This window comes from Nannobrachium achirus (genome assembly GCF_963921795.1).
Source record: "Nannobrachium achirus genome assembly, chromosome: 20".
NCBI classification, from domain to species: domain Eukaryota; kingdom Metazoa; phylum Chordata; class Actinopteri; order Myctophiformes; family Myctophidae; genus Nannobrachium; species Nannobrachium achirus.
This window is the reverse complement of record NC_137827.1, coordinates 30,670,348-30,695,093: the sequence shown is the minus strand read 5'-3', so window position 1 is coordinate 30,695,093 and position 24,746 is coordinate 30,670,348. Positions and strand designations below refer to the sequence as shown.

The 24,746-nt window shown below is 41.5% G+C and overlaps 1 protein-coding gene across 1 annotated transcript; it reads right to left on the bottom strand.

Annotated features, from left to right (window-relative positions):
* Positions 1-1,706: 1,706 nt before the first annotated feature.
* Positions 1,707-23,137, bottom strand: LOC308305230 (serine/threonine-protein phosphatase PP1-beta catalytic subunit-like). Its single transcript, XM_080749978.1, has 8 exons — positions 23,064-23,137; positions 16,797-16,928; positions 6,943-7,173; positions 6,666-6,770; positions 6,309-6,380; positions 5,889-6,040; positions 4,261-4,395; positions 1,707-3,885 (listed from the first exon to the last, which is right to left on the bottom strand). Exons 1-8 carry the CDS (start codon positions 23,113-23,115, stop codon positions 3,781-3,783), a joined length of 984 nt encoding a protein of 327 aa, XP_080606104.1. The 5' UTR covers positions 23,116-23,137; the 3' UTR covers positions 1,707-3,780.
* Positions 23,138-24,746: the final 1,609 nt, after the last annotated feature.

Below are 24,746 nucleotides of genomic sequence, written 5' to 3'. Positions count from 1 at the left end.
CTTTATTGACTGTTTGCAATTGGTACAGAAGTACGGTTTACAATGATTGTTGAGAGGATAATACAAAAAGCCCTGTAGTAGGACTTATTTGCCAACTATTTTCATTTCAACAGCTTTGCAATTTATGCTGCTTATATCTCTGTTCAGTAGGCTACAGCACACAAGTGACAAACAATGATGATGGAGGCAGCTTCACCACGACCAAAGAAACAGAAGGTGCAGAAGGTCAGTGGTGTCAAGTAACTCGGATCCAAATATTATACTTTTACTCCACAAAAATTATTTGAAAGGTAGTTCATTTGTAGATTTTGATTATTACAACATTAACCACTTCCATTTGAAAATAGCAGATTTACAAGCTCACAAGGCATCAAGAAAACATTGCTATGCCAATACTTTTGTACTTTTACTCAGGTACATTTTTAATTCAGGACTTTTACTTGTAACAGAGTATTTCTACATTGCAGTATCAATACTTTTATAAAAGTATAAAATGTGAGTACTTTTCCCACCACTGCAGAAGGTTGAAAACAGACGAAGCACCAGTGCAGCGGTTGCAGACAAGACCGAGAGCCCCCCCATCACACCTGAAGTTCCTGAACAGGTTAGCCATGGACCCCCACCCGAATTTTTTTGGGGACTCCTATGTACACTCCAAAATACAGTATAAAGTGAACCAAATGAACCCTGTGGGTCCATTTGGTTCCATCTGCTCTCTCTTGAGTTACAGCTGGGGCAATCTTCAAAGACATACAAGACTTACTTTAGACTTTGTAGAAATAAGGAACATTTAGAATTTGAATGTGCCTGCATAACCTCATTTTATAGCCGAATCCACAGAAGCGGCAATCATAACTGCGGTGTCAAGCGGCACTGCAACTACAGGGCAGCGCTCTGTGGATTCGTCTATAGCCATCCATCTCTACTGACACACACCTCTCTATTCCTAGGCTGACCTTGGGCAGAGGATCATTCGCCTAAAGCAGTGGCTCAGCTCACACAGCTGCCTGACCTTCTCCGTCCTCCTGCTTGTTAAGATCCTCATGTGGATTTTCCTGATCTGGATCATGTCCCACCTCCATCTGGGTTTGCCCTGTTTCCTCGTCGCGCTGGTAAAAGCACTGTATGATGGGCCACTGCAAAAAGGCCTTGAGTGGGCAATGAAAAAAATGCAGAGGAACGGAATAGGGGGCCGTCCCCCCCACGGTTAAACACACAAGTGACCCAGCAAGTCAGGCAGCAGATAGTTGTTTGTTGAAAGTGCATTCACGAAAAACAGCACTTGTTTCAATTGCTATTAACAAGAGAATATGTTCTATTTTCATTTTTGCATAACAAAAGGTTTATGTTTTTCAGTAATGTCAGAGAATTGCATTTCTGTATTATATCTGAACGCTGCCTCATTACAATAAATGTGATTTTGAATTGATTTACTTGAATCATTGATTGAATTCATTTTGACAGTTGAAATTGATAATGAATATCAAAGTTCAGAATAAATCGAATAAGTTGCCTGTACCATTCAGAGTTCAGACTACAATTTTGACCCTTCTGTGGGGCTTAACAAAAGTGTATAGATGAAGGATGAAGAATGAAGAACTAGGTGCTCAGATATATATTTCACTTCAAATGTCTTGATATTACACTAAATGAAATATACAAAACACAGAAAACTACCAATAAAAAGGAGGGAGAAACGGTTTATTTCATCCATTTTATTGAATTCATAGACTTCTGAAACCACCTTGTACAAATTGCAAAACAGCTTTTGGTAACACCTCAGGTTTTTAGTTTCCTTATTATTGTGATTAGGAAATAAATTAAGTGAATATAAAGTAAACAATGTGAAGAGTACATTGAAAAACAACTGGAAAAGAATACAACAGACAGAGCAAAAAGAAAATGAGGCAACTATTTCACAAAATGTCTGCTGCAATCATGTGTTAAGTAGACCGAAGCTTAACTGCCAACCAGGCAAATTGTAGGACCGTAGAAGAGAGCTGAAGTACCTCCTGATATTAGTGATACAGCATCTTACACTGGTAACATCAAATACTCACCCTCAGTGTAATTTGAATTTGGAAAAATAAGACCTACAGTACACCAGGTGGCGCCACTATCACACAGTAATGTGAAATCCATGTGATTTGTTTATCACTCCTGCTGCTAGTTCTTATTTGTGCCTGATATGAACAGACAGGGTGATGTTGAGTAGGGCTGATCAAGACAGTCCCTTCAAAATAACTAACTTTGAGTGCTCTTTGTTAGTTTAATTAAAGGTAGGCCAAGTGATATTTCTTAGTTAAAAATGTTTTAAGTTAAAGCTCTATATTGTGATAGTAATCATTGCTATATAGTATTTGTACAGTAACATGGGTCTCCCCAGCTCTTTAATAAAATGAATATGCATTTTCGCTTTACTAAAGATCTTGAGAGACGGGGAGAATCTCTCTACTAAACCAACAGTACTGCAATGATTACTATCATGACATCAACCTATTTAACACTTAACACAAGAAAATCACCTACAGCACCTTTAAGTATTGCTGACTGTATCCTGTGCATGCAGAGCTAAAGACAGATGTTTGCTGAATACTATATCTGCTATTTTACCCCTTGAGGAGTTAGGTAAGCTACACATTTGCAGAACATGCTGTTAGGTATTTCCCCACCATTAAGAGCATCTACAAACAAGGTCCTGAATGGCAAAGCATTAACATTAGCATTCTTTTCAACTTACTCTGGTTCCACGCCACTAAAATATCTACCATGAATAATGAATGTCTCAAACCTAGGGAAAAAACCTAAGTATGTACATGGCTCTCAAGACGTTATCAATTACAAGATTTGTTAGTGTCTTTTAGCGCACAGTAAATAAAAAGTATTTTATGTCAGGGAGTATTACCTTTAAGGTTAACAGTAAGTACACCTGTGAGGGCATTAACCACCTCTATGTGAGAAGTGACGTGCTTGCGTGGGTGTGGCAACCAGGCACGGGGATGTATGAGAGAGTGGGGGAGTGTTTGTACAGTGAGTGTACAATGCTAGCAGCATTAGTTTAAGCCCGTTTAGTTCATTCCAGTCCATTCATTGTTTCTCCTTGTGTATGAACATGGATCCCCCGATCCCCCAAAGGGTTGAATAGTGCGAGTGTGCATAGCACGCGTAAAAGCATTCATACAAGCAACTTCATATGTGCACACACACACACAGACATAACGCAATGCGTTAGAACTGTTAACTGTGAACTAATGGAAGTGGCTGTGATGAGCATCACACAGCGCCTAGGTTAGCTGCAATCAAATTCATCTGGAGGCTTTTCACTGTTTTTTGGAGAAATCAAGGCAAAACAATGTTCAACATCCTTTTTTTCCCTTCCTTCTTTTTTTCAATTAAGAGATCCAAAAGAAATTCCTCTTAAAGCATTCACTTGCCCCATTCTGAACAGAGGGGTTGTTTCCTTACACAACATAGAACCTCAGAGAAGATGGGGCTCAAATGGCATTGCAAGTAAAACCACAAATAGTATATTTGTTAATAATATCAAAAATACCAACAAACAGGCAGGAAATAATACATCGATTGGTCACAGCAAATTTATGTACACATACATATTAAGAAAAGAGCTGTCAGTGGGACTGGAGGAAGAAAGGAAAGAGGAGAATTATCGGGGCGATGGATAAGCCCTGTATATTCCCTATACAGGGGATTTAATGGGGTTGCAGTGGTGGAAAGATTGGGAAAGGGTAGGGGGAAAGAAGGGTAGGTGAGGCTGAATGTTCACCTCTTCTTGGGGGCCTGGGCAGTACGGGGTGGCGTGACAGGCCGACCAGAATTGACCCCCCCATACTGGTACTTGGCCTTTTTCTCTGAGGGCTTCAGGATCTTAAAAGAAATAGAGAAAAGGGATAAGAGGTGTGTGTGTGTGTGTGTGTGTGTGTGTGTGTGTGTGTGTGTGTGTGTGTGTGTGTGTGTGTGTGTGTGTGTGAGTATAATTACTAGTACAAAGCATACTTATTTACATGCACATCGACAGTGGTCACTATAGGCAAATTAAACTAATATGAAGAGATTTTCAAGGTAAAGGCTATACTTTATTTGCGACGTTTCTATCTCACAGATCAAACCGTTTTATTTTTTTATCTCACAGATCGAAACGCTGTCGCAAATAAAGTAAATAGCTTTACCTGGAAAATCAGTATAATTACTAATCATGAATATGAAAGGTAACCACTAACTTGTGTGTGGGCGTGTGTTTACCTGGAAAGAACACATGAGCGATTCATCAACACTCATCATACCGCCGGCATTGTCGAACTCCCCACAGTAGTTTGGAGCAGAGAAAAGCGTGACCAGTTGGCGTTTGGCAAAGAACTCATATCCATCCTCCACGACCTGTTTGCAGAGGACATGTGACTTTATAACACAATCTGCTATTGGCAATACTAAGACAAAGACTTTTGATGATGACTAAATCTGATTTTCATAGAACCAACCAGCTACCCACAAGAGAAAACATTACCTAAACAGCCACCTTCTGGATCAGTATTAAACATCCAATACAAAACCACTATCAGCTTATAAAGTAGTTATTGGACGGACACACACACACTTTCAAACACAGTTCACAGTTCCAAGAGCTTCGCTGTGTGAGCATAGACTGACGGCAGAAACTAGCAATAGGAGGTAGGTGGGGATTAATTATGTATGTTGTTAATGTGTGGAGGCTATTACACTTCTGTGTCCTTTCAATAGCTGCAGTCATTATTCACACGAAAAGAACTACAGCTTCAAGGACGTGTAATTAACGAAGTCACAGACATTTCTTTCAATACACGTTTAACATCTAGACTTGCGTTATTAAGTCAGATGTATCACACCATCCAATTTCTCATTCCATCAAAACATATATCCCCTCCGATGTCTGTTTTGTGTGGCGCATTCACACAGGATAGGTGAAGTCTGTATTTTACTCAAATCTGAAAAAGGGTATTTGTATTGAGCCTGTTGAAAGAGAAAAGAATTCCTTACTGCCATGCAACACCAATGTCACCCATCTCACCATCTTTTGAGATTTCACGCTTCTGATGGATTTGGTTCCATTTGTACACTCTCAAGATTTAAATGAACACTCAGGATTTTATTGTATATGATCTGGGGGGAGATAAGTCAAATTTCCACCATAATGCAGCCTCCATAATTCTCAACCAGGAAAGAGGTGGGGAAAAAAGACAACAAAAAACCTTGCTAAAGAAAAATTATTACTGAGATGCCAAGTCACACAGCATTATTTAGTATTATCAGATGACCTTCTGCATTTGTCGAAAATTCTAAATGTGGTCAGTAATTTCCCCTGGAATTCTAACTTCACATGTGGTTAATATCACCTCAACAGATTACCTCAACAATTATTATAAATTACCAGAGGTCCCCAGGTAATACTAGTCCTGTGCAAATGGAGCTAAGTGTCTAAAAGCCCTACAGCCCCCGGACTCGAGTACATGCTCGAGTCTTCACCCAACCAGACTAAAGTGGTTCAACAGACCATTGTCTTTCCAAGAAAGGTCCTCTCACTAGTGAGACAAAATATTTTGAGGGTGACACTAAACGGAATGTCATGAGTTCAATCACATGGTTGGGGTTAATCCTCAGGGTAGCATGATTCCTGTCAATCCACCCATCACATTTTGAGAAATCTGGTATGCAAGTGGAAAGTTTGAGCTGAGGTCTTTTTCTCTATGGAGCATAAAAGGTGCACAGCAACTTCAATGGCAAGCTAGTGTTGGATGGACAAACAACTCCATCCTTGGAGCCTCCCATAAATCACCACTATGATTCCCATCTAAATAGTAATCCATCAACGGTATATCTCATCCTTCGACCACTACCTGGTGGGCTCGGCAGATCAGGTCAAGGTCGTGGCGGTTGAGGAACTTGCTGACTACGTCGGCCCCGAAGGTGAAAGACACACCGCGGTCATTTTCCCCCCAGCCTTGCACGTCCTTGTCTGGATCAGACCACAGCAGGTCACACAGCAGGCCTGAGAGAAGTGCAGACAGGGGGAGATGTAGGCGGTAGATAGACATGAAAGGAGAACAAAGACATGCCACGTGGAATGTCTTCAGTGAAAGATCTTTCTTCTTTTCCAATGCAAAAAAAGGGGGATCAGCTGGTGTAATAGTTTCTCATAAAAAAAGCAGGACTGGGTCATATCATTCAAAAGGGAAATACTGAGACAAAAAAGTATAGAAAAACGATGAGGTGAACTAGCTCAGTATCACATTTTCACACACACAAGATACCTATACCTGTATCAGGAACATCTGTTGGCCTCATGATCCTGCGGATCTGTTCCATGGACTGCAAATCAGGTGACAAACCTGTAAAAAGGAAATGAAGAGCTGACTTTTGTGCAATTCAAGCAGTGTTGGCCCCTCAGCCACGGTATATTATTCCACGTAAAGTCTGATTCATGCTTAGTGTCATGTGAAAATAATAACACACACTTTCACCTAAACAAAAAAAAAGTGTCCAATTATCAGGTGAAAACACTGAGTTTGTGTCCAGCAACACACTATTAGGCTGAAAGCCAGGGTATGAAAAAGTGAACAGCTTGTGGAGAACTGAGAGATCAAAAGGTTGATACAGTAGCTCAGCCGGCTTACCTCCATGGCAGCAGAAGATCTTCTCATCAATGATGGCAGCGATGGGGAGGCAGTTGAAACAGTCTGTGAAGGTTTTCCATAATTTGATGTTGAACCTGCGCTTACCTGGGGAAGTATACAAAACCAACCACCATCAAAATTAGATCAAATCTATGTTTTAAGAGAGATAGTGTGTGTGTGTGTGTGTGTGTGTGTGTGTGTGTGTGTGTGTGTGTGTGTGTGTGTGTGTGTGTGTGTGTGTGTCAGTCAGAGTATGGGTATTATTATGCCAACTCACACTCATCATAGAAGCCATAGATGCGGTTGATGGAGGCACACTCGTGGTTCCCCCTGAGCAGGAAGAAGTTCTCTGGGTATTTGATTTTGTAGGCCAGCAGCAGGCAGATGGTCTCCAGGGACTGTTTTCCTCTGTCGACATAGTCCCCCAGGAAGAGGTAGTTGGCCTCTGGAGGGAAGCCACCGTACTCAAACAGCCTCAGCAGGTCTGTGTACTGGCCATGGATATCACCTGGAGGAAGGCAGTACATTTAAACCCGTTTGCAAAAGAAGGATGACAAAACTTTACAATGAGCAACACACAGCTCTATGACCTCTTGCATACTACTCCAAAACAGCGATCCATTGCGGGGCTGTGATGGGGCATAATAATAATGAATAATATAGATTTTTAAATCAAATTCTGTTTGATGCTGTGTTTTCTTCGGATGCATTAAAGAGTGGGTGATAAGGCGGGGAGAGCAATGAGAAAGAATCTTCTACACGAATCTCTGCGGTGGATGCTGTGATGTCTGTCCACATGACCTTTACATCCACTCCCCGCCTTTTCTTCTCCTAATCCATGGCTTTGATGGATCGTGATTATGGTCCCTCCAGCTGTGGATCAAGGGTCTCCATGGACGATGGCTGCATGTGGACTGTCATTATAGTTATTATTATTGCAGTGCATCTCTGCACGTCTATTGCCCCCCCACCCTTCTCTCTCTCAACCCTAAATTAGCCAACATCTCATCTCACATCAAAAGGCTCTAAAGTAAGATGCAGTGTTTTATTGGTCAATCAGTTTTTAACCACTGATTGACTTCCCATCACTCACTCATCACCATGCTTGCAAAAACACACCTTCCATAGTGCACTACAGGGCATGTAGATTGGTTAGGGATAAAGGCCTGTGTATAATTGTGCAAGCTCAAGGACACGAATGCAGGCAGAATGAGCCATCATTGCTGCGACCAGATCAGTGCCAAGGCCCATGGGAAATGAGGAAGAGACTATTTGACAATCCAGGTTAATCATACCCACACAGGCAAAAACACGTATGGAAGCATGTGTATGGTTCATGCACATACACACACCTTTAAATTAATCCTACAGTGGTTCATGTGGCCCCTAGGCCACCACCAGCAAGCCTCAATATCAACCAAGTTAGTATCTGAACCCTATGCACTGTTACTGAAGCAGAGGGACACTGCAGGGGGCCCTTCTCTTCACAACCCAGCCAAGACCTGCTTCCTTTTATATCCTCTTGCACCAGCTAAAGGCCCGTTCACATTGAGCCGATCTCGGGGCCGAGGATCCCCGACCAGATTTCGGGAGGACCCCCCGGGAAAATCGTTTGGTCGGCCCCGGAATCGGTCTTGGGCTTGAACAGTACCCCGACACGATCGGATTATGTTAATTAGCTTTTTTATGACCTCGGGACTCGTCGGGAGCACTCACGATAATATCAAAAAAGCTTGATATTGTCGGGTCATCGGGTAGGAATCCTTTACAATTATTGTCGTCTGAATGAGCTCACGGGATTGCATCAGATTATATGAAGCCAGCTCCTCCCTTTTTTAGGCTGCGCAGAGTGTAGGCTATTCGGTCACAGCCTACACTTTTATTATTATTATTAGCCTAGGCCTACTTACTTTTTACTTTAGCCTACTCTCTCCCTTGTTGTAATCACTTGTTCAAAAACGTTATAGCCTATAGCGTTCTTTCTTCTTTTTTCTTCTTCTGCGCAGTCATTTGGCAACAAGGCAGTGTCTTTTTTTTGCTGCGCAGATTTGGCTAGGGCAGTGCTGTTCTATCCGTGTATTATAAGGGCTCTAAATTGACCTTGTGCAACTTGACAGACAGACACCCTATATATAATATCTTATTCATATAATGTAATACTCAAAGTCAGAGACATTCCATTGCATTCCTTTTTTTTTTTACTTTTACGCGCGGGCTGCAGGAACATCATTGCGCCTCTCGTTCTGTCAGTTTGTTCATTGGTCCTCAAAGAGGACCGCCAGTCCTTGGGGAGTTCCAGGGGGTCCCCAGCTAAATGATATTGAGGAACCTAGCCCTGTCCCTATTCTATATGCTTGGATGTTGGTGGGACAGTAAAAAAAAAAAAAGCGAGAGGTTAAACTTTTTTTTTTCTGCGACTGCACGCCCACAACGGCGAGGTTTGGACATTCATAATTGCTATTAGCTGATTAAGCTCATGTCTGTTTAATGTCTGGCTGGTTGCCGTTAAAATGCTGGTTGATGCTTTTTAGGAGTGGACACTGGTCAATCAATGATATTGGAGATGCGACACTCTCAGCCGTGTCTTGCTGGATGCGCATCACATCTCGCGTCTCGCTTGCCAAAAACATAACTGAATATATAATTATAATATCTATAAAGTGAGCAGCGGCCAGTGTGCGCACAGTAGCCTACCTAGAAGACTACCAACCTACCTTTGTTTTTATAATGTTTTGTCATGATGGCGCAGTTATCACTTGTGTGGAAAGGACGATGATACACGAAAGAAGAATGTAACACCAACTTCTACCAATTAATCCATTGCTGTGACAGACAGACAGGGTGAGACAGCCAACGTGCTTCCTTGTAGACTACATAATCCGCTGGGTCCAGCTTGGTTCAGATCAATCATATCAACATAACAGTAATAACACCAACCAAAGTCTAAAACACGTGCAGTCAGCAGCTGTGTTGTGTGAGTGACAAGCCTGATTTGCACTTCGCCGTATCAGCGACCACCACCTGGAACTGATGCGCTAATTATTGATCTGACCAGGGGTGAGATGCCATGGGCTCGCGTGTGCTATAGTTTCGCGCAATGATGTAATGATTAATTTGAGCAAGATATAACATTTTAAAAGGCTTTTATAGGCCTAGCCTAGGTCTACTCTTAATACTTTTTTCACGATGTAGCGCACTACATGTTCAAGTTCAAACTCTTTCATGCTCACAAGACTTCACACAACATGTCGCTTTGATGTCATGCAGGATGTAATGGGCAATTTCCTATATTGATCAGATACACATACACACCTGAAAGCATTCACGCTGATGAACAGTTAATTTGAGCAGTGATGGAAAAAGTACTCCAATTCTTTACTTAAGTAAAAGTATCAATAGGCCTACTGCATTATTAGCTACAAATATCGCACAGACAGAGAGAGAGAGGGAGAGAGAGAGAGAGACTCTTTATTATAGACTATAGCGAATATATTTGTTTAATTTCGCCGTTTTAATATTTAATTAGTAGCACTGCCACTGAAGAAAGCACCATGCGTGCCTTAATTGTTAAGAGGCTGCGCAAAAAAAGAAAAGGAAAAAAAGCAGCTGATCAGCGCTCGACGGCACTGTCATTTGATGCACATTTCCAGTAGGCTACTTTATGTCACCCATCCCCGCAGATAATGTGATACACGCTCCATGGCTTTTGATGGCGTTTCACCTCGCTAAAAAACCTCCATGATTTTCACCTTCAACAGATTGGCAGCACTGCGGGACTCATTGCATATGCGAACAGAAGGTAATAACATGGATTTGGGAGCATAGCCTAATTACAATGGATGTCTCATAAAAAACAATATATATTTTATAGTTGAAGGGCAAATACACTTATACACAGTAGTATGGTCAGCAATGTGCGAACGTTAGATAGCGAATATATTTGTTTAATTTCGTCATTTTAATATTATAAAATCACAACCCATTTCCTTAGAATATATGTAGGCCTATGTAAACATGGTTTCATCTTAAAGGAACCCTTTCTGTACATCTTGTACCCCTGTGGGTCCCGATCCACAGGTTGAGAACCATCTAGTCGTGTCTCTCATGGCACCACCCCCCCGAGATCGTGGGTGGCTAGAATCGCGAGACGTCGGTCTCATTTGTAATGGTCTGAGATATTTCACTTGGCACAGCGGGATATACCGGGCCCGAATTCAAGACTGTCGTTTGAAATGAACACCGATAAACCCCCGGGCACGAGATCTGATCGGATCCAACATCGCGTTTCGTCTGTGAGGCTCTTAAAAGAGCTGCTCTATTTTGGGCTAAGTGCTCCAGACAGAGCTGGAGAGAGCCACTCAAGATGCCTTCAGACAACAATAATAGGCATTTATCAAAGTCACAGATGGAAAGGAGTCATGTATACAAATACAATCCCATCTGACAGCAATACTTCATTATAAGGTGGCACTAAATACAACTCATAATGAAATAGGCCTGATTAAATGTCTGACACATTGGCCCTGAGAAGAATACAAACTGGAATTATGGCCAATACCTTTCTTAACATCTTAGTGCCCTCTGTTGCAAAGGTGGCCTTGAGCAAGTTACAGGGCCATATTAACCCTACGTTTGTTATTGTGTACGTACAGTATGCGCTTACCCTTCAAACCTATATTTAAATTATTTTTGTGCAGGAGTAAGGAGAGAAGATACGTGTAGTAAATGTTGCATTTATATATATTCTTTATCCAAAGTGCTTTACAATGTGCATTATTCACACACACATTCACGCAATGATGGCAGAGGAAATCATGCAAGGCATCAACTTGCTAAACAGACAGTGGTTAAGTGTCTTGCTCAAGGACACTTTGACATAAAGCCAGGAGGACCTGTGGATGAAACTGGGAACCTTCCAATTCCAAGGCCTACCTCCTGAGCTACTGCTGCCCCTGATGGAGGAAGGTGGTAAGTGAGAATTCACTGATACCTGTGTACTGCTATCAAATACATACTATACCAGGCAAAATGGGAGAGCAGTAGTTTTAGCCCCCAATTCCCCTCAATTGATTTCTGGATGTAGACCCTATTTTTATGTTTTACTGAAGATTACTGAATTATTTTCCTGAATGCATTCCTTTTCATTAGATCAGTCCTTCAACTGGAAAAAAGGGAGAAATATAAATAAATCAACTACAATGAAACATCATTATTCAGTCACTCCGAGCCTAATGGTCTTAACTTTAGCATTTGAAGTCAGTGCAGGCAGTGGAAAACTGTTTAAGAGAATGCCTCACTAGTAGGAAAGAGTGTGGTCCCATCATGTTATGCAAGAATTAACTACACAGCTTGATAACAAAACAAAAAAAAACACCCTTGCACTTCTTGAACATTTCCAAGAGCACAAGGAACAACAAGTCCTCCCTTCTCCGAGCTAGCCATTACTGGTCTGAATCCAAACCAAGTTATAGGGTGGTCAGTGGCTACATTTCTCATTTAAGTGTGAGCTTCACTACACTGAAAGCTCCTACATGACTGGACATAGCCTAGGTTGTTTTGAGGTTGGCTGTGTCAGGATTGGCTCTCTGGGGCGGTAGCACCCAGCCTTGTCCTCTCAAAATGAATTGTAAGGTGAGGGTGAATAATTTACAGTCCGTCTTATGCGGTGTCTGAGAATAGCAGCAGCAGAGATTTAATGTTTATTATAGAACAGGGAAGGAGAAATCCCAAGAGAAAAACACTAGCCTATGTTGGAGCTGTAAATTTTAGGGACTTATCTACTCTTAAAGTGACAAAGAGAGTAAAAATGCACCTGGGGGTGCCTACTATGCCCGCCCACCATCTCTTGTTCTACTTTCCTCTGCTCCGGAGATATGGCAGATGTCAATCTGACCTTGACCTTTTATATCCAAAGTTAATAGTTTCTTCAGGGACGCCTACTGATCATTCCCCCAAGTTTCATGAAAATGATTTCATTGTCAAGTTATTGTTCAGGCACCACGGTCGATCATACCCTGTCATGCACAGTGCACACAGGCAGAGTAAGGCGCTCTACAGACGGACAGCGGTTGCCGCCGGGGCTCCCGCTTGGATCTGCGAGGAACACGCCGCGGTGATACACAAACACACTCGCTCTTTGAGTAAACGCTGCGCGGTATTTCACAAAGATGAACACAATCCATCTCTCACCGCCCGCGTACGCATGCACAAACGAGCACGCTCGCGGGGATTTTCACGGGACTGCGCCCGCTCGCCTCGCCGCCTCTAAACTTCGCTGCGCGGACGAAATAGCCGCCCGCCTCTCATTGAAAATGAATTACTAGCAGGCGGTGACCGCGTACCGTCTGGAATCCCCTTAATGATGCTAACTTTGATTAATTAATCATAATGGGGCGGCAGTGGCTGGCCGGTAGAGCGACTGAATGGATGGGAACCACGAGATTCCCAGTTCAATCCCAGGCTCCCCCAGAGTTAAGTGTCAATGTGTCCTGGAGCAAGACTCTGAACCCGCTTTGGATAAAAAGCGTTAAATAAATGCAACATTTACCATCATTTAATTTATGTCCAATTTAACCACATCCTTTTGACTTACTGGACAATGCCCAAATTATTGGACATTTATTTATTCTTAGCACTGTTGCATGGCAAAATAACCAATTCTGCCAGCTTGCATGAAAAATGTTTGACAAAAAGTGTATTTACAGGCAAGTGTTCTAAAACTGCCATGCCGTTCACATGGCATTGCATGACACCTGCAATAAAATGTATTTTAGTCAGGAACACTCACATCAAAGTAGATTTAACCATTTATTGCAACACATGGAATATAGTTAAACTTGCCGTTAAAGGGCTCCGCGATTGGAAATGCTTGTTCATGCATGCTTGCTATGCAAAATCAGGGAACTTTAAGCAAAACCCCCCCATAGAGATACAATAGTAGTACAATAGCGACAATAAATTGACATTAGCTTGAATCAGCAGACATAAAATCACAGGTATTTGAGCCTATGCCAGACTCAAATCAAAATGTGGAAGCTGTGGTGGAGGAGGCAGCTAAGCAGCAGCGGATCCAAGGCTTCAGATCCAAGACAAGCAGAACTATAGTGAATGCAAGCGGTATTTAAAGGAGGCTCCCTTACTGAGCGTGAGCTCCGATTGGATTATGACAATGTGATGTAATAATCAGCAGATCTGTGAATGAGGAATAGAAAAGGATCTAACTGACAGCTGATTACAGCTGAAGTGGGTGAGACACATGTCCTGCATAAACTAACGCTATGCTTCAATTCATTTAAAATTGCAGACTGGTCAAAAGTGTCTTCTTCAGTTATACAATATCAGTTAATTTATGAGCATGTTTTTCTCAAAACTGAAGCCAAAGGAGATTGAGAAATGGAGTGACACCTTGCAAGGTGAAATTTGACACATACATACATATACTGTATATACATATATATAGTACAACACACATCAAATTAAACCACCAACTTCCGTTTACATATCTTTCGACATTCCAAATGGTAATGCTGGTCTATCCTCAGAAATATCTTTACTGTCTTGGGCACACATCGTGCCATGGTGACATTAGGGTAAGCATATGAAAGAGAATAGAAGCAGAACCTCGTCCTAGTGGCCTTTGTGAATAATTTAACACAAACATTGTTTTGTGTGTACAGAGTTGGCATCAGGCCTCTGAAAGGCTATCATCTCAGATGTGGCTTAAAGACAAGGCAATCGGCATGGGGTTACAAGTTCAGCAACAATAGCATTGGAGCAACAAAAAGAAAAGGAGGAAAAAAAGGACATTTTCATAGTGATATAAACAACCATATTTTGGAGGGGTATAGAACCAAGTAAAGGGCTATCAAGGATCCTGCAGGGCCATTAAAAGTTAATTGATTTGATATTTGTTATGTGAATGGTCCAGTTAATGTAAAGTTGAGCAATGACAATGACAACTGTGCTTTAACATGATTTATATGGACAAGCATGCATAAAGTAGTACCGTTACTGTATGCCAACCATGCTTCAACATAGCTACCTCTGATTTATATGGACAAACATGCACCAAGTAGTCTACTACCATCCGATATCTGATAGGCCTATGAGTCGATAACAACTGCACAAAGTTACAGTATGTGGGAGGTAGCTTTATTTAGGAGTACCACAAACTAACAATGTGCAGGACTAGGCCTGTGCATTTCAATGCCGGCATTGAATACTGAAGGACTGGCGAATACATTAACGGGGTTCAGAGAGGGAGAGTTGTGTACAGCTTCAAAGATGTGCTGGAGAGAGATAAAACATGTGGGAGTGTGCCGAGAATTATGTACTAGAGACACTCACCAGATAGAGATAATGCTGGTTATTTCTAATGTATGGAAGGACAGAGAGAAGATGAATATATAAAGCCGCTATCTATGGCGATTCATGGTGACACACGCCTTTCTTTATGTACAGTACAAATATGACCAAGGCAGCGGCAGTGTTATCTGGGCCAGTTTTCATGCTACAATCCTCCTATATCATCCCATCCTCCTATAATTCTACAAATCTCTTCTAAAAATCACTCTGTTTTGCCCGGTTCTCCTCAGTGGCTAGAGCTGAATCTGATCTGAATTCTCACACAGGCATTGACCAGTAGCATATGCACAAAATAAAGAAAAGAAAGTCCTTTTTTCTATTTGCCAAAATGTATGCTGTTTAATAGTGATTTTTATGTGAACACCGGAGATCTAATCCAGGTTGTGTGAGACACGTGTCCGGCCGTGTGTGTGTTTGCTGTGGATCCGAGACGTGACATGCGTGCGTGTGTGTTGGAACTGTTGCAGGTACTAAATACAGTTACTTTCCATCCCTGATACTATGCAGTGTGCACAGTGCATAACCCAAACTCTGCACATACTTTGGGTGCTCATATCCCCAGACGGGAATCCCGTGCTTCATCAAACCAATAGCTTCTTTCTCTGTGCTCTGACTGAAGTGGCCAAAGCTCTGGTGAACGGGAGCATGCTCACTGCCCACCAGAGCAGACCCTTCGTCAGAGCACAGCTTTCCTAGATTGAGCCGTATAAGTCACTGTCAATATGTTGTCTGCCCACTCCATCATGTCTAGGCTGGAGAATGCATAGGAACACTTGTTTTATGGAAGTTTATGTCAATGAAAATGACACATAATGACCAGGGCTCTACAAGACTTGTTTATGGTGTGCGAGGGTGGATACAAGAACTATGTTCGACTATTAAGACCCAATAGTCCAGTTCAATATGTCCAACAATAAAGTTTGTTCACATTTTCGGGGGATTAGGAAAACCAAAATCCATGATTCCATTTGCAAAATCCCTAGGGGAATTTTTGACAGTTAGATCCCTGGAGATCCCTGTCTGTAGAACCAGCCACACTGATATGGGCTGTCTTGGCCATCTGTCTTTGTCATATATGGATTCTGTTAGTGTGGTATGTGGCCGATGTGGCCTCCATATATGGGCATAACCATATGAAGTCCTGTTAGATTTGGGATTAATATTGATGACATCAGGGAACTCAATATATGGGCATAAAAGGGATTCTGTGACATCACAGTGAAGCCAGAGCGTGATGTCAGAGCATGATGTCAGAGCGGCAAACCCATAGACGTAAATGTGAAGGTAGGCAAGAATTCAGTCAGGATTCTATAGTGCATTCATTAATCAAAACATATTCCAGAAATTCAATTCATATTACCCATAAAATTGGAAAGGAGCTTGTGCACAACTTTAAATTCAAATCGTTTTTCTGAGATCACCCACCTAAATTTCTTTTCCGCACCACTTAACTCAATTTAGAAGCACATTTGCATGGCCTGTATAATGTAAGAGAAATAAATACAGAGGAAGTGACATGAATGGTGCAAGAGAAATGACGATATTACATAGAAGGAAATGAAGCTAAAGAGGAGAGGAAAACAAAGGGAGTGAAAAAATGTCAAGAAGAAAGAGGATTGCAAGATTGTTCTGATTTAAGTATGAGGGTGGCAGTTAAAAGAAACGTGCTGCTCAACTCTTGAGACAATGGAAAGTTCCTTTGTCTGTACCATGTAGGGATACACCACACATTACACAACACTGAGAACAGCGTGGGCCACTACTGACCACATATCTTGAGGGGAGCTTCCAGCTCCAGGAGGATGGGCTGGCTGAGAAAGATCTCCCTGGACTTGATGCAGAGCCCCCGCACCTCTGCCTCCGTCATCTGGACTATCTTTCCAGGACGACATCCTCGCACTGGAGAGGAGACAAGGACATTTGGCATCATTAATCACTTCTGTAGCACTGCCATCACCACCGACAGCATTAGAATCAGGCCAGCAAAAAATATCTCATCATCATACAATTATTATTTAATATTCAAATAAAATGTATACAACAGCAGTAAAACACCAATATCTTGGCATTAACTAAATAGTGTGCAGGGAGGGACGTGCTGGCCATTGGGAAAAGCGGGACAACTCCCGAACGGCCGGTTCATTCTCGGCCGGTCCAGGCCGGCCATTAGGAGAAAAATTAAAATAAAATGTCGGCCTTTGTTCCATTTTGGAGGCTGGGCTGCCAACAAAGTAAATCGTCACTGTCGGGCAGAAACCTCGTACCTCCAAGTTTCAAATTTGTACATTTTTTCGCAAAGCGAAGCCTTGCTTCATCATACAATGTCGTCACACAAAAGTAGTGAAAACAGCAGATCTACAAGCACAGATTGGCTGTTTTCACTAGTTTAAATCATTTTTAAAATGATAAATACAAAACAAACGGTTTTGGACATACAAGGTTTCCGCCCAACAAGGACAAAATATAATAACTCATGTAATTGGCCCACTGGCTTGTCACTTTGTCACAAATCTTTGAGTAGCAGCAGCGTTATAGAGAGAGATCTCTCTCTATAGTGCACAATGAGGGCCTCTCCAACACTTTTTCCCGGGCTGAATCAGGGGCCCAGCATGTCCCTGATAGTGTGCGTAGTGCTTCTAAAGCTTTATAGAGTTGAGCCTCAGCTCGGGTAAGCTAAGACATTCTACACAGCAGAGCTGTTGCTTAAGACTATGAAGGCTGCTTGCTTCTTCAGAAATGGTGTGGGTTTTATCGGTTCTGATCCTAAGCCTACTTTCTGGACTTCAGCCATAGGGTTCAGAGTACAGATTTATATAAAGATGATAAACAGAAGAAAGTAAATTGCACGTGTTGGTGTTGTTGGCTAGCTGAGAGTGGTGGTTCGAGAGCTGTGTTTTGAGCTGAGAGGAGAACATGAAAATAATTTCCTTATTAAGGTAGCTATTGGCTGATGCACCATCTATGAGCAAATCTGAGTTCCATCTTCAGTTTATTGAGGGGGAGCTGAGTGATGAACTGACATTATAGCCTACATTTAGGGTGGTCTAGCTAACAATCTATGACATTCTTTTCCCCTTCATTACATTGACAAATAACCACTGACTGCCTCCTTTATCTAACAGCCAGTCCTCTGCCATAAACAATCATTCATAATGAGACATAATGTAGCCTCAAGTAAAACTGACCCGTAAACCATGGTCAATGTCCAAATGAATTAATGTAATGCTATATAGGTGTAAAAATGGAACGGTGACCAACTGTTCGTTTCAATAACATGAGTCGACGGCCAGTTTCTGACACTAAACAAAGCATTGTGGGAGGATTTGCATTTGAAACGAAGAAGAAAGTTTTGCCCTCAAGCTACCCAGACCCACTGCAGATTCCTATTTAGGACAGCTAGGACTGGCCAAATTAGAGTGTGTTAGGCAGTCAGTTCCCCTACAGCGTTTTCCTCTCCATCTCTTTGTTTCCTATACAGGTGACAAATTGCAGAATGGTACCACAAGCAACCGTTTAAGATGGATTAATGTATGTATTGGTGTGGCTTAGTGTCCCTTGGCTTAGTTAGCAGTAGCACACTCAGCCAGACAGCCGTGCACTCGCACAAACATGCATATGAACACGGAGGCTCCGCACACACACTTTCTCTCAAAGTCTCATTAGTCATGTAATCCAACTCTCTAAATCCTAGAGAGAAGAGGCGAGTAAATGAGTGCAATGTTGTTGTTGTTGCAGTGATGCTGTGACAAAACAAGCAGCTGTAAAGCTCAACCAACCTCACTAAAGTGGTCGTGCGCTTCTCAACATCAATTTCACACAATCAATTTCCTTATCAGCCATCTATTCTAGACTATCTGATTTGCCTACAAATATCTGAGAGCTGTGAATGTCACAAAGCATGAAATTGCTTTAAGCAGGGCTTTGAGTCTGCAGTCAATAGCAAGGCTGAATCATTACTGACTGAGTGAGCAAAGTTTGACTGCTCAGTGTCGTTAACATTATAATATAATGTTAACGACACCTATTGTTACCGTTTGGCATTTCTGTAGGCTGGCACTTCTTAAGCAATTTGGTTCTTAAAGGTAGTTTTTGTAAAAGCTGTATATGATAACCATTGCTATACAACATTTGTTGAACTTGTCCAGGCCGCTTCACCCGAGAAACCAGAGAATTTAATTTGATTTCATATTTTTAAAAAATCCAAAATCGGATCGCCGCTCCGGGGTTACTAAGTAACCTGGAGCAGAATACGCATTTTTTTGGGCCAGAAGAAGCTGTTTCTCTGTACTTTGTTTCTGACTGTTTGCTCACTTTGTAAACACACTGCTGGCCTGGGGCTAACTGGAGAATGGCAGCTCAGATTCACATGAGTTTGCGTTCGCGATCGTCGTGCACGATCAGTGCATCATTGTGGACTATGGACACGCACGCGACTGCGTTTTGCATCATATGAGTCATCATGCTGCATCATATGATGCAAAAAGCATCATCATTCATGCTGAAATACAAAAATATCTCAAAACACAGATTGAACACAAAAAAATAACCAGGATTGTGTTGATCGTGTCCCAAACAACAATAAAATAAGATCTGGTTGCCCCAGAGGTGAACTGGCCCTTTAAGAAAATCGTGGCGTCCAACCCGGAAAGTCAATTAGGGGTCTCCCCATCTCTCCAGCTCTTAATTCTGAGGTGGGTTGACAAATTCATCCAATCAGGAAAGAGTACCCAATAATCAGCTTCAATTTGTTCCAAGTTCTAATTTTGTCTGCTTACTTCATCACTTCCAATTTCACTTGCTCCTGTAGGAGTTCTCTCTCCTGTTTGGATCAAATTGATATTGCAACCTGAAAATGTATTTTATGTTTACTAAAGAGCTGCTGGAGAGACCCTGTTACTGAACAAAATACATCAATCATTACTATCAGAATATAGAGCTAAAATTGACAACAGAAAGTGACACTTTAAGTCGACTAAATAAGCACACACTCAGTAGGGACTCAGGACCAGGTTTTAGATGCCTAAAAAATGCCAAAAAATACTAAAGCCCAGATAAACTAGCTGTGAAAAACCTCTGGAGTTAATTGCGACCGTAAGGTCGCAGTTTAGTATCAAAACCTCCACCGGCCGTCCGTCACGTCACACGTCACACCTTTGCCCTGCTCATATCTCCGCATCAGTATGACATCACACTGCTGACATCAGTATGAACCTTTGTGTACGTTGCTGTGGCAACAGTCTGTTGTTGCTGGTCTGTTAGTGTACGTTAGCAACCACCTTAGCAACCATGGTTTTACCCTAGCAACCAACTGTTTACCCTAGCAACCAACTGTTTACCATAGCAACCATGTTTTTTTACCCTAGCAACCAACTGTTTACCATAGCAACCATTTTTTTTACCCTAGCAACCAACTGTTTACCATAGCAACCATGTCTTTTTTTACCTTAGCAACCAACTGTTTACCATAGCAACCATGTTTTTTACCCTAGCAACCAACTCTTATATTGGTAAAACAAACTTTTGGCCTATTTGTGGAGATAAGCTGGCGATAAGGTCTGAGTCGAAGAAATGCTTCTTTCCTGGCAAGAATTGCCCCTTTATACTGTAGGGCTCGTTTGTGTATTGTATGACATCACGCCAAATCATCGGCTGAGGACTGTGTGATGTCATCATATCTCCATATATGGAGACATAAGTTGCTCATGCCCAAATATGGGCTGGTGAGGTCAGACTTAGTGTGATGCGTAGGTTATCTCCATATATGGAGATTCAACTTCAATGAGTAACCATGGCAAACTGTCAACTGCCCGTATGTCTTGATAATTGGTAAAACAAACTTTTGGCCTATTTGTGGAGATAAGCGACCAACGGTCGCTTATCTCCTGATTAGGGAGTCTTACTGGTAGTAGGCTTAGCTACATCTTAAAACATTAGTCAAGGCAAAGCACAAAAAGCAGTTTCACTGGATTCCCTCAGATCAGATCAAATTTAGGTGCAGTGGGCATTGCAGCTGAGATATAATCAACTTTCCAGAGCCAACATACTGTAAATCCAATATTCCTTTTTTGAGTTTTGATGCAGAATTTATTTTAACAAGGAAATCTATTTTCTAAGTGGATGTTGCGCAAGTTGCGCAAGTAATTCCCGAAATCATAAATGACAGATGACAAGGCAGAATAACAGACTAAACATTCAAAGATAGTGGAAGAGCTTGAGAACCTAGTTGTGAACAGACATGCTGGTCTGTCCTTCCAACAGTTCCACATTCTTGTGGAAGCTGTGCCAAGGTGGCCTGAAGGTGCTTTGAAGGTTCATGGGTGGCCATGTCTATATTCAACAGATGCTTCACCAGGGAAACGTAAATTGAACTTTCATTCCGAAGCTGGCAAACAGTCAGCTCTTAACAAGCCCCGGACCCGGCACAGCACTAGAATGAAGTGAGATTTGGCTACAGAAAAGTATTGGTGGCCCTTGTACCAGTGATTGCTATATTTGGTCATTGTCCTATTTCAATGATTATGTAATAGGCTGAATATTATTGTATTCATGGGTTGCATTTGTAGTCCTACACCAGCCATTTTGAGGACCAACACAGGTGTTTTGATTAACATAGAACATTGGTTCTATGCCAATGAGACAAATTGAACACCTGTGGTCCTCAATATGGCCGGTTTAGGACTACAAATGCAACCCATGAATAGTATTTTATCTCTGTTTGTACTGCTACTGCCTCACAGCAAGATGTCCACCTACAAGCCAAGTGTGTCAGTCAGATAAGGTATATGCTTTCACAAAATGCATACTAGCTGATAGGATAGGCCATAAGGCATGGTTGCTGTGATGATCACATCGCTGGGAAATGTCATTGTATTTTTGTGTGACACATGTACAGTTAGTAGAGTAGTTACTCAAGTTGTAAGTTACAAGACATGCCAGCTAGTACAGAGGAGCAAAGGGGCATTTAACATTTTGATATTTTAAACATTGATCCGAATACAACAATGCCATATTAACGCTCTGGTTCATAGCTTTAGGAGTTGTCTCCCAACCAGCGACCAAACTTTCACATTGCAACTCTCAAGTAAGACAGATAAATGCAGTGGTGTAAAGTAACTTAAAGTACATTTACTTAAGTACTGTACTTCAATTTTGAGTTATTTGTACTTTACTTTCCTACTAGTATTTCCAATTCCCAATACCTTTACTTCTACACCACTACATCTTGGATACAAATATATTACTTTTACTCAACTACAATTATTTGAAAACGTTATTACTAGTTACTTTTTTTTACTAGTTAGATTTTGATCATAATTACAAAACCTTAACAACAGTATCCAACCCTATATACATTTCAGCCTTTAGAAAATAGCCGATCTTCGTCTATTTTCAAAAGATTTGTATACATTTGAAAAATTGAAATGCTACGTACATTCTGCATAATGAGCACTTTCTATTAGTGGAAGTACATTTTGATGCCAGTCCATTCGTACTTTTTTTACCCAAGTAAATTTTGAATCCCGGACTTTTACGGACGTAGTACTATTTCTACGATGCAGTATTGATACTTTTACCTGTACTGTGTTTGCTGTGGACCTAACGACCCAGTACAGTGAACAGTAAACAGAGAAAGTAGGCAGGCAGGCGTTCCCTGCTGCTGACAGATTGTTTATAAACACGACAGCAGGTCATTTTATACTTCGTGGCCCGAGCCTTTCCAGAAACTGCCCCTTGACAAATATTACAATAATTCTCATCTGAAATACGTCAGCCTTTTAATGTTTAAAATACGTATTTTCTGTCAAGCGACACACAGGCTGGCGGGACGAAATAGAAATAGGCTATAAATGTGTATGTAGCTATTAACATTAGCCACCACGTAACGTTAGCTAATGGTATCGCTAGCCTATGCTCTCCAGTTACATTTTTTGTCTCGTGAATCAACTGCATGTACATAGCAAACTACAGGACCGATTCAACAAGAATGAAAATGCTGGTGGTTGCTTAAATTCCATTTGATTTTATCTTACGCACCTTCCAAAAGCCTTGAGATGATGCTGTCCACGTTCAATTCACTCTCCGCCATCTTCAAACTGCTGTTTCAAAATGTTCGTCGGTTCAATTCTCTCAACGCACGCCAGAGGGCGTTGATAGGCCAGGGCAGGGATACAGCAGTCAATATGCTACTTCAGGGGTCTTCAACGTTTTCAGCCAGGCCAAGGACCCCTTAGTTGAGAGAGAGATGAAGCAGGGACCCCCATAATCTTTTCATAGATTCCATATAGTTTCATTGTTTGACAGCGCAATCATCAGTGTATTTTGGATTCATGTCAAATTGTCAATTTGTGTTTTCTGATATTTAACCACTTGAACTGTCAATAATAGGCCTAGTTTATTAAATAAACTTGACCTTTCACTCTGTACTATCCCCCATCCACACCAAACCTCTTTGCCAAAAATAGCAGATCTACAAGCTCACAACGCCTCACGCTGGGGGTTAGGGTTCAAGTAGAAAGCCTGGTAGGCGAGGTTAGGGTTCAAGTGGTTAATATAAAAAATGAGAAAAAAGTTTCGATCACACATGCAAAGATTTGGAGGACCCCTATTGTAACTCTCACCCCTTAGGGGTCCCGGACCCCCTGTTGAAGACCCTTGTTGTGCTACTTTGGATCATCACATCATGTTCATAAAGTTTCATGTGAATCCTAATTGAATGATATCAACTGTGATATTATTGGAAATGGTGATTCTCTTGTGTTGGCCTACAAGGTACAAAACAAATGTCTCTCACTCCCACTTGAATACAGCCGGGGGCAAATTCTTTTTTTTTTATATATTTTAATTGTACTTTTTCCAAATAAGTACAAAACATTTAAATTGGTTTGTTGATAGCTGTACACATTTCTGCAATCACTGACACATTTTATGTCAAATTCCAATCTGAACCTTTAATGTTATAAAAACAATATTTACAAACAATTATCCAAAAGCTGAAATTTAAGTGGCAGTTGTTGCTACCACAAAGTGCACATTTTCATCACAAAATTCTTCCTTTATAACTTTCTAAATAACAAAATGACAACTCTGAGTGTATTGTTGTTATTACCACCAAGGGAAATCATTGTTTAAGGGAAAAGGACAATAATTAAGGCAACTCAGCCTGGGACATCATCTAAGTGTACAAATTGGGTGTGAATCCCAAAGGTGTGAATGCATGATCACTGCCTTGGACACCACCTCACCTCATGTGTTGTCAGCCTAGTATTAGTTGTTCATATTCTTCCAGAATTACACATTACAGTTTGAATGATGTTTTCTGCGTAGTTAAAATTAAGTGTTGCCCCCACATCTATACTATAATTTTGCGAATGTCTGAGTGAGTGTCTGTCTGTCTGTCTGTCTGTCTGTCTGTCTGTCTGTCTGAGTGAGTGTCTGTCTGTCTGTCTGTCTGTCTGTCTGTCTGAAACAGCGTTTCTCCTCAGTGGCTGGAGCAATTGATCTGAAATCGCATCACCATTAGCAGATGAACACACCTAACATAACTGTGAAGCCCGTTTGTCACTTTCACAAATCATATGCTGTATATTTGCATTTTTATGGTGTATCTATATCTATTTAGCCTACAGTACCTTTTGTGACCACACATGTTAAGGGAGGGGCGCTGTTGTTCAGGCCATGCACAATCACACACAAACCCACACACACACACACACACGG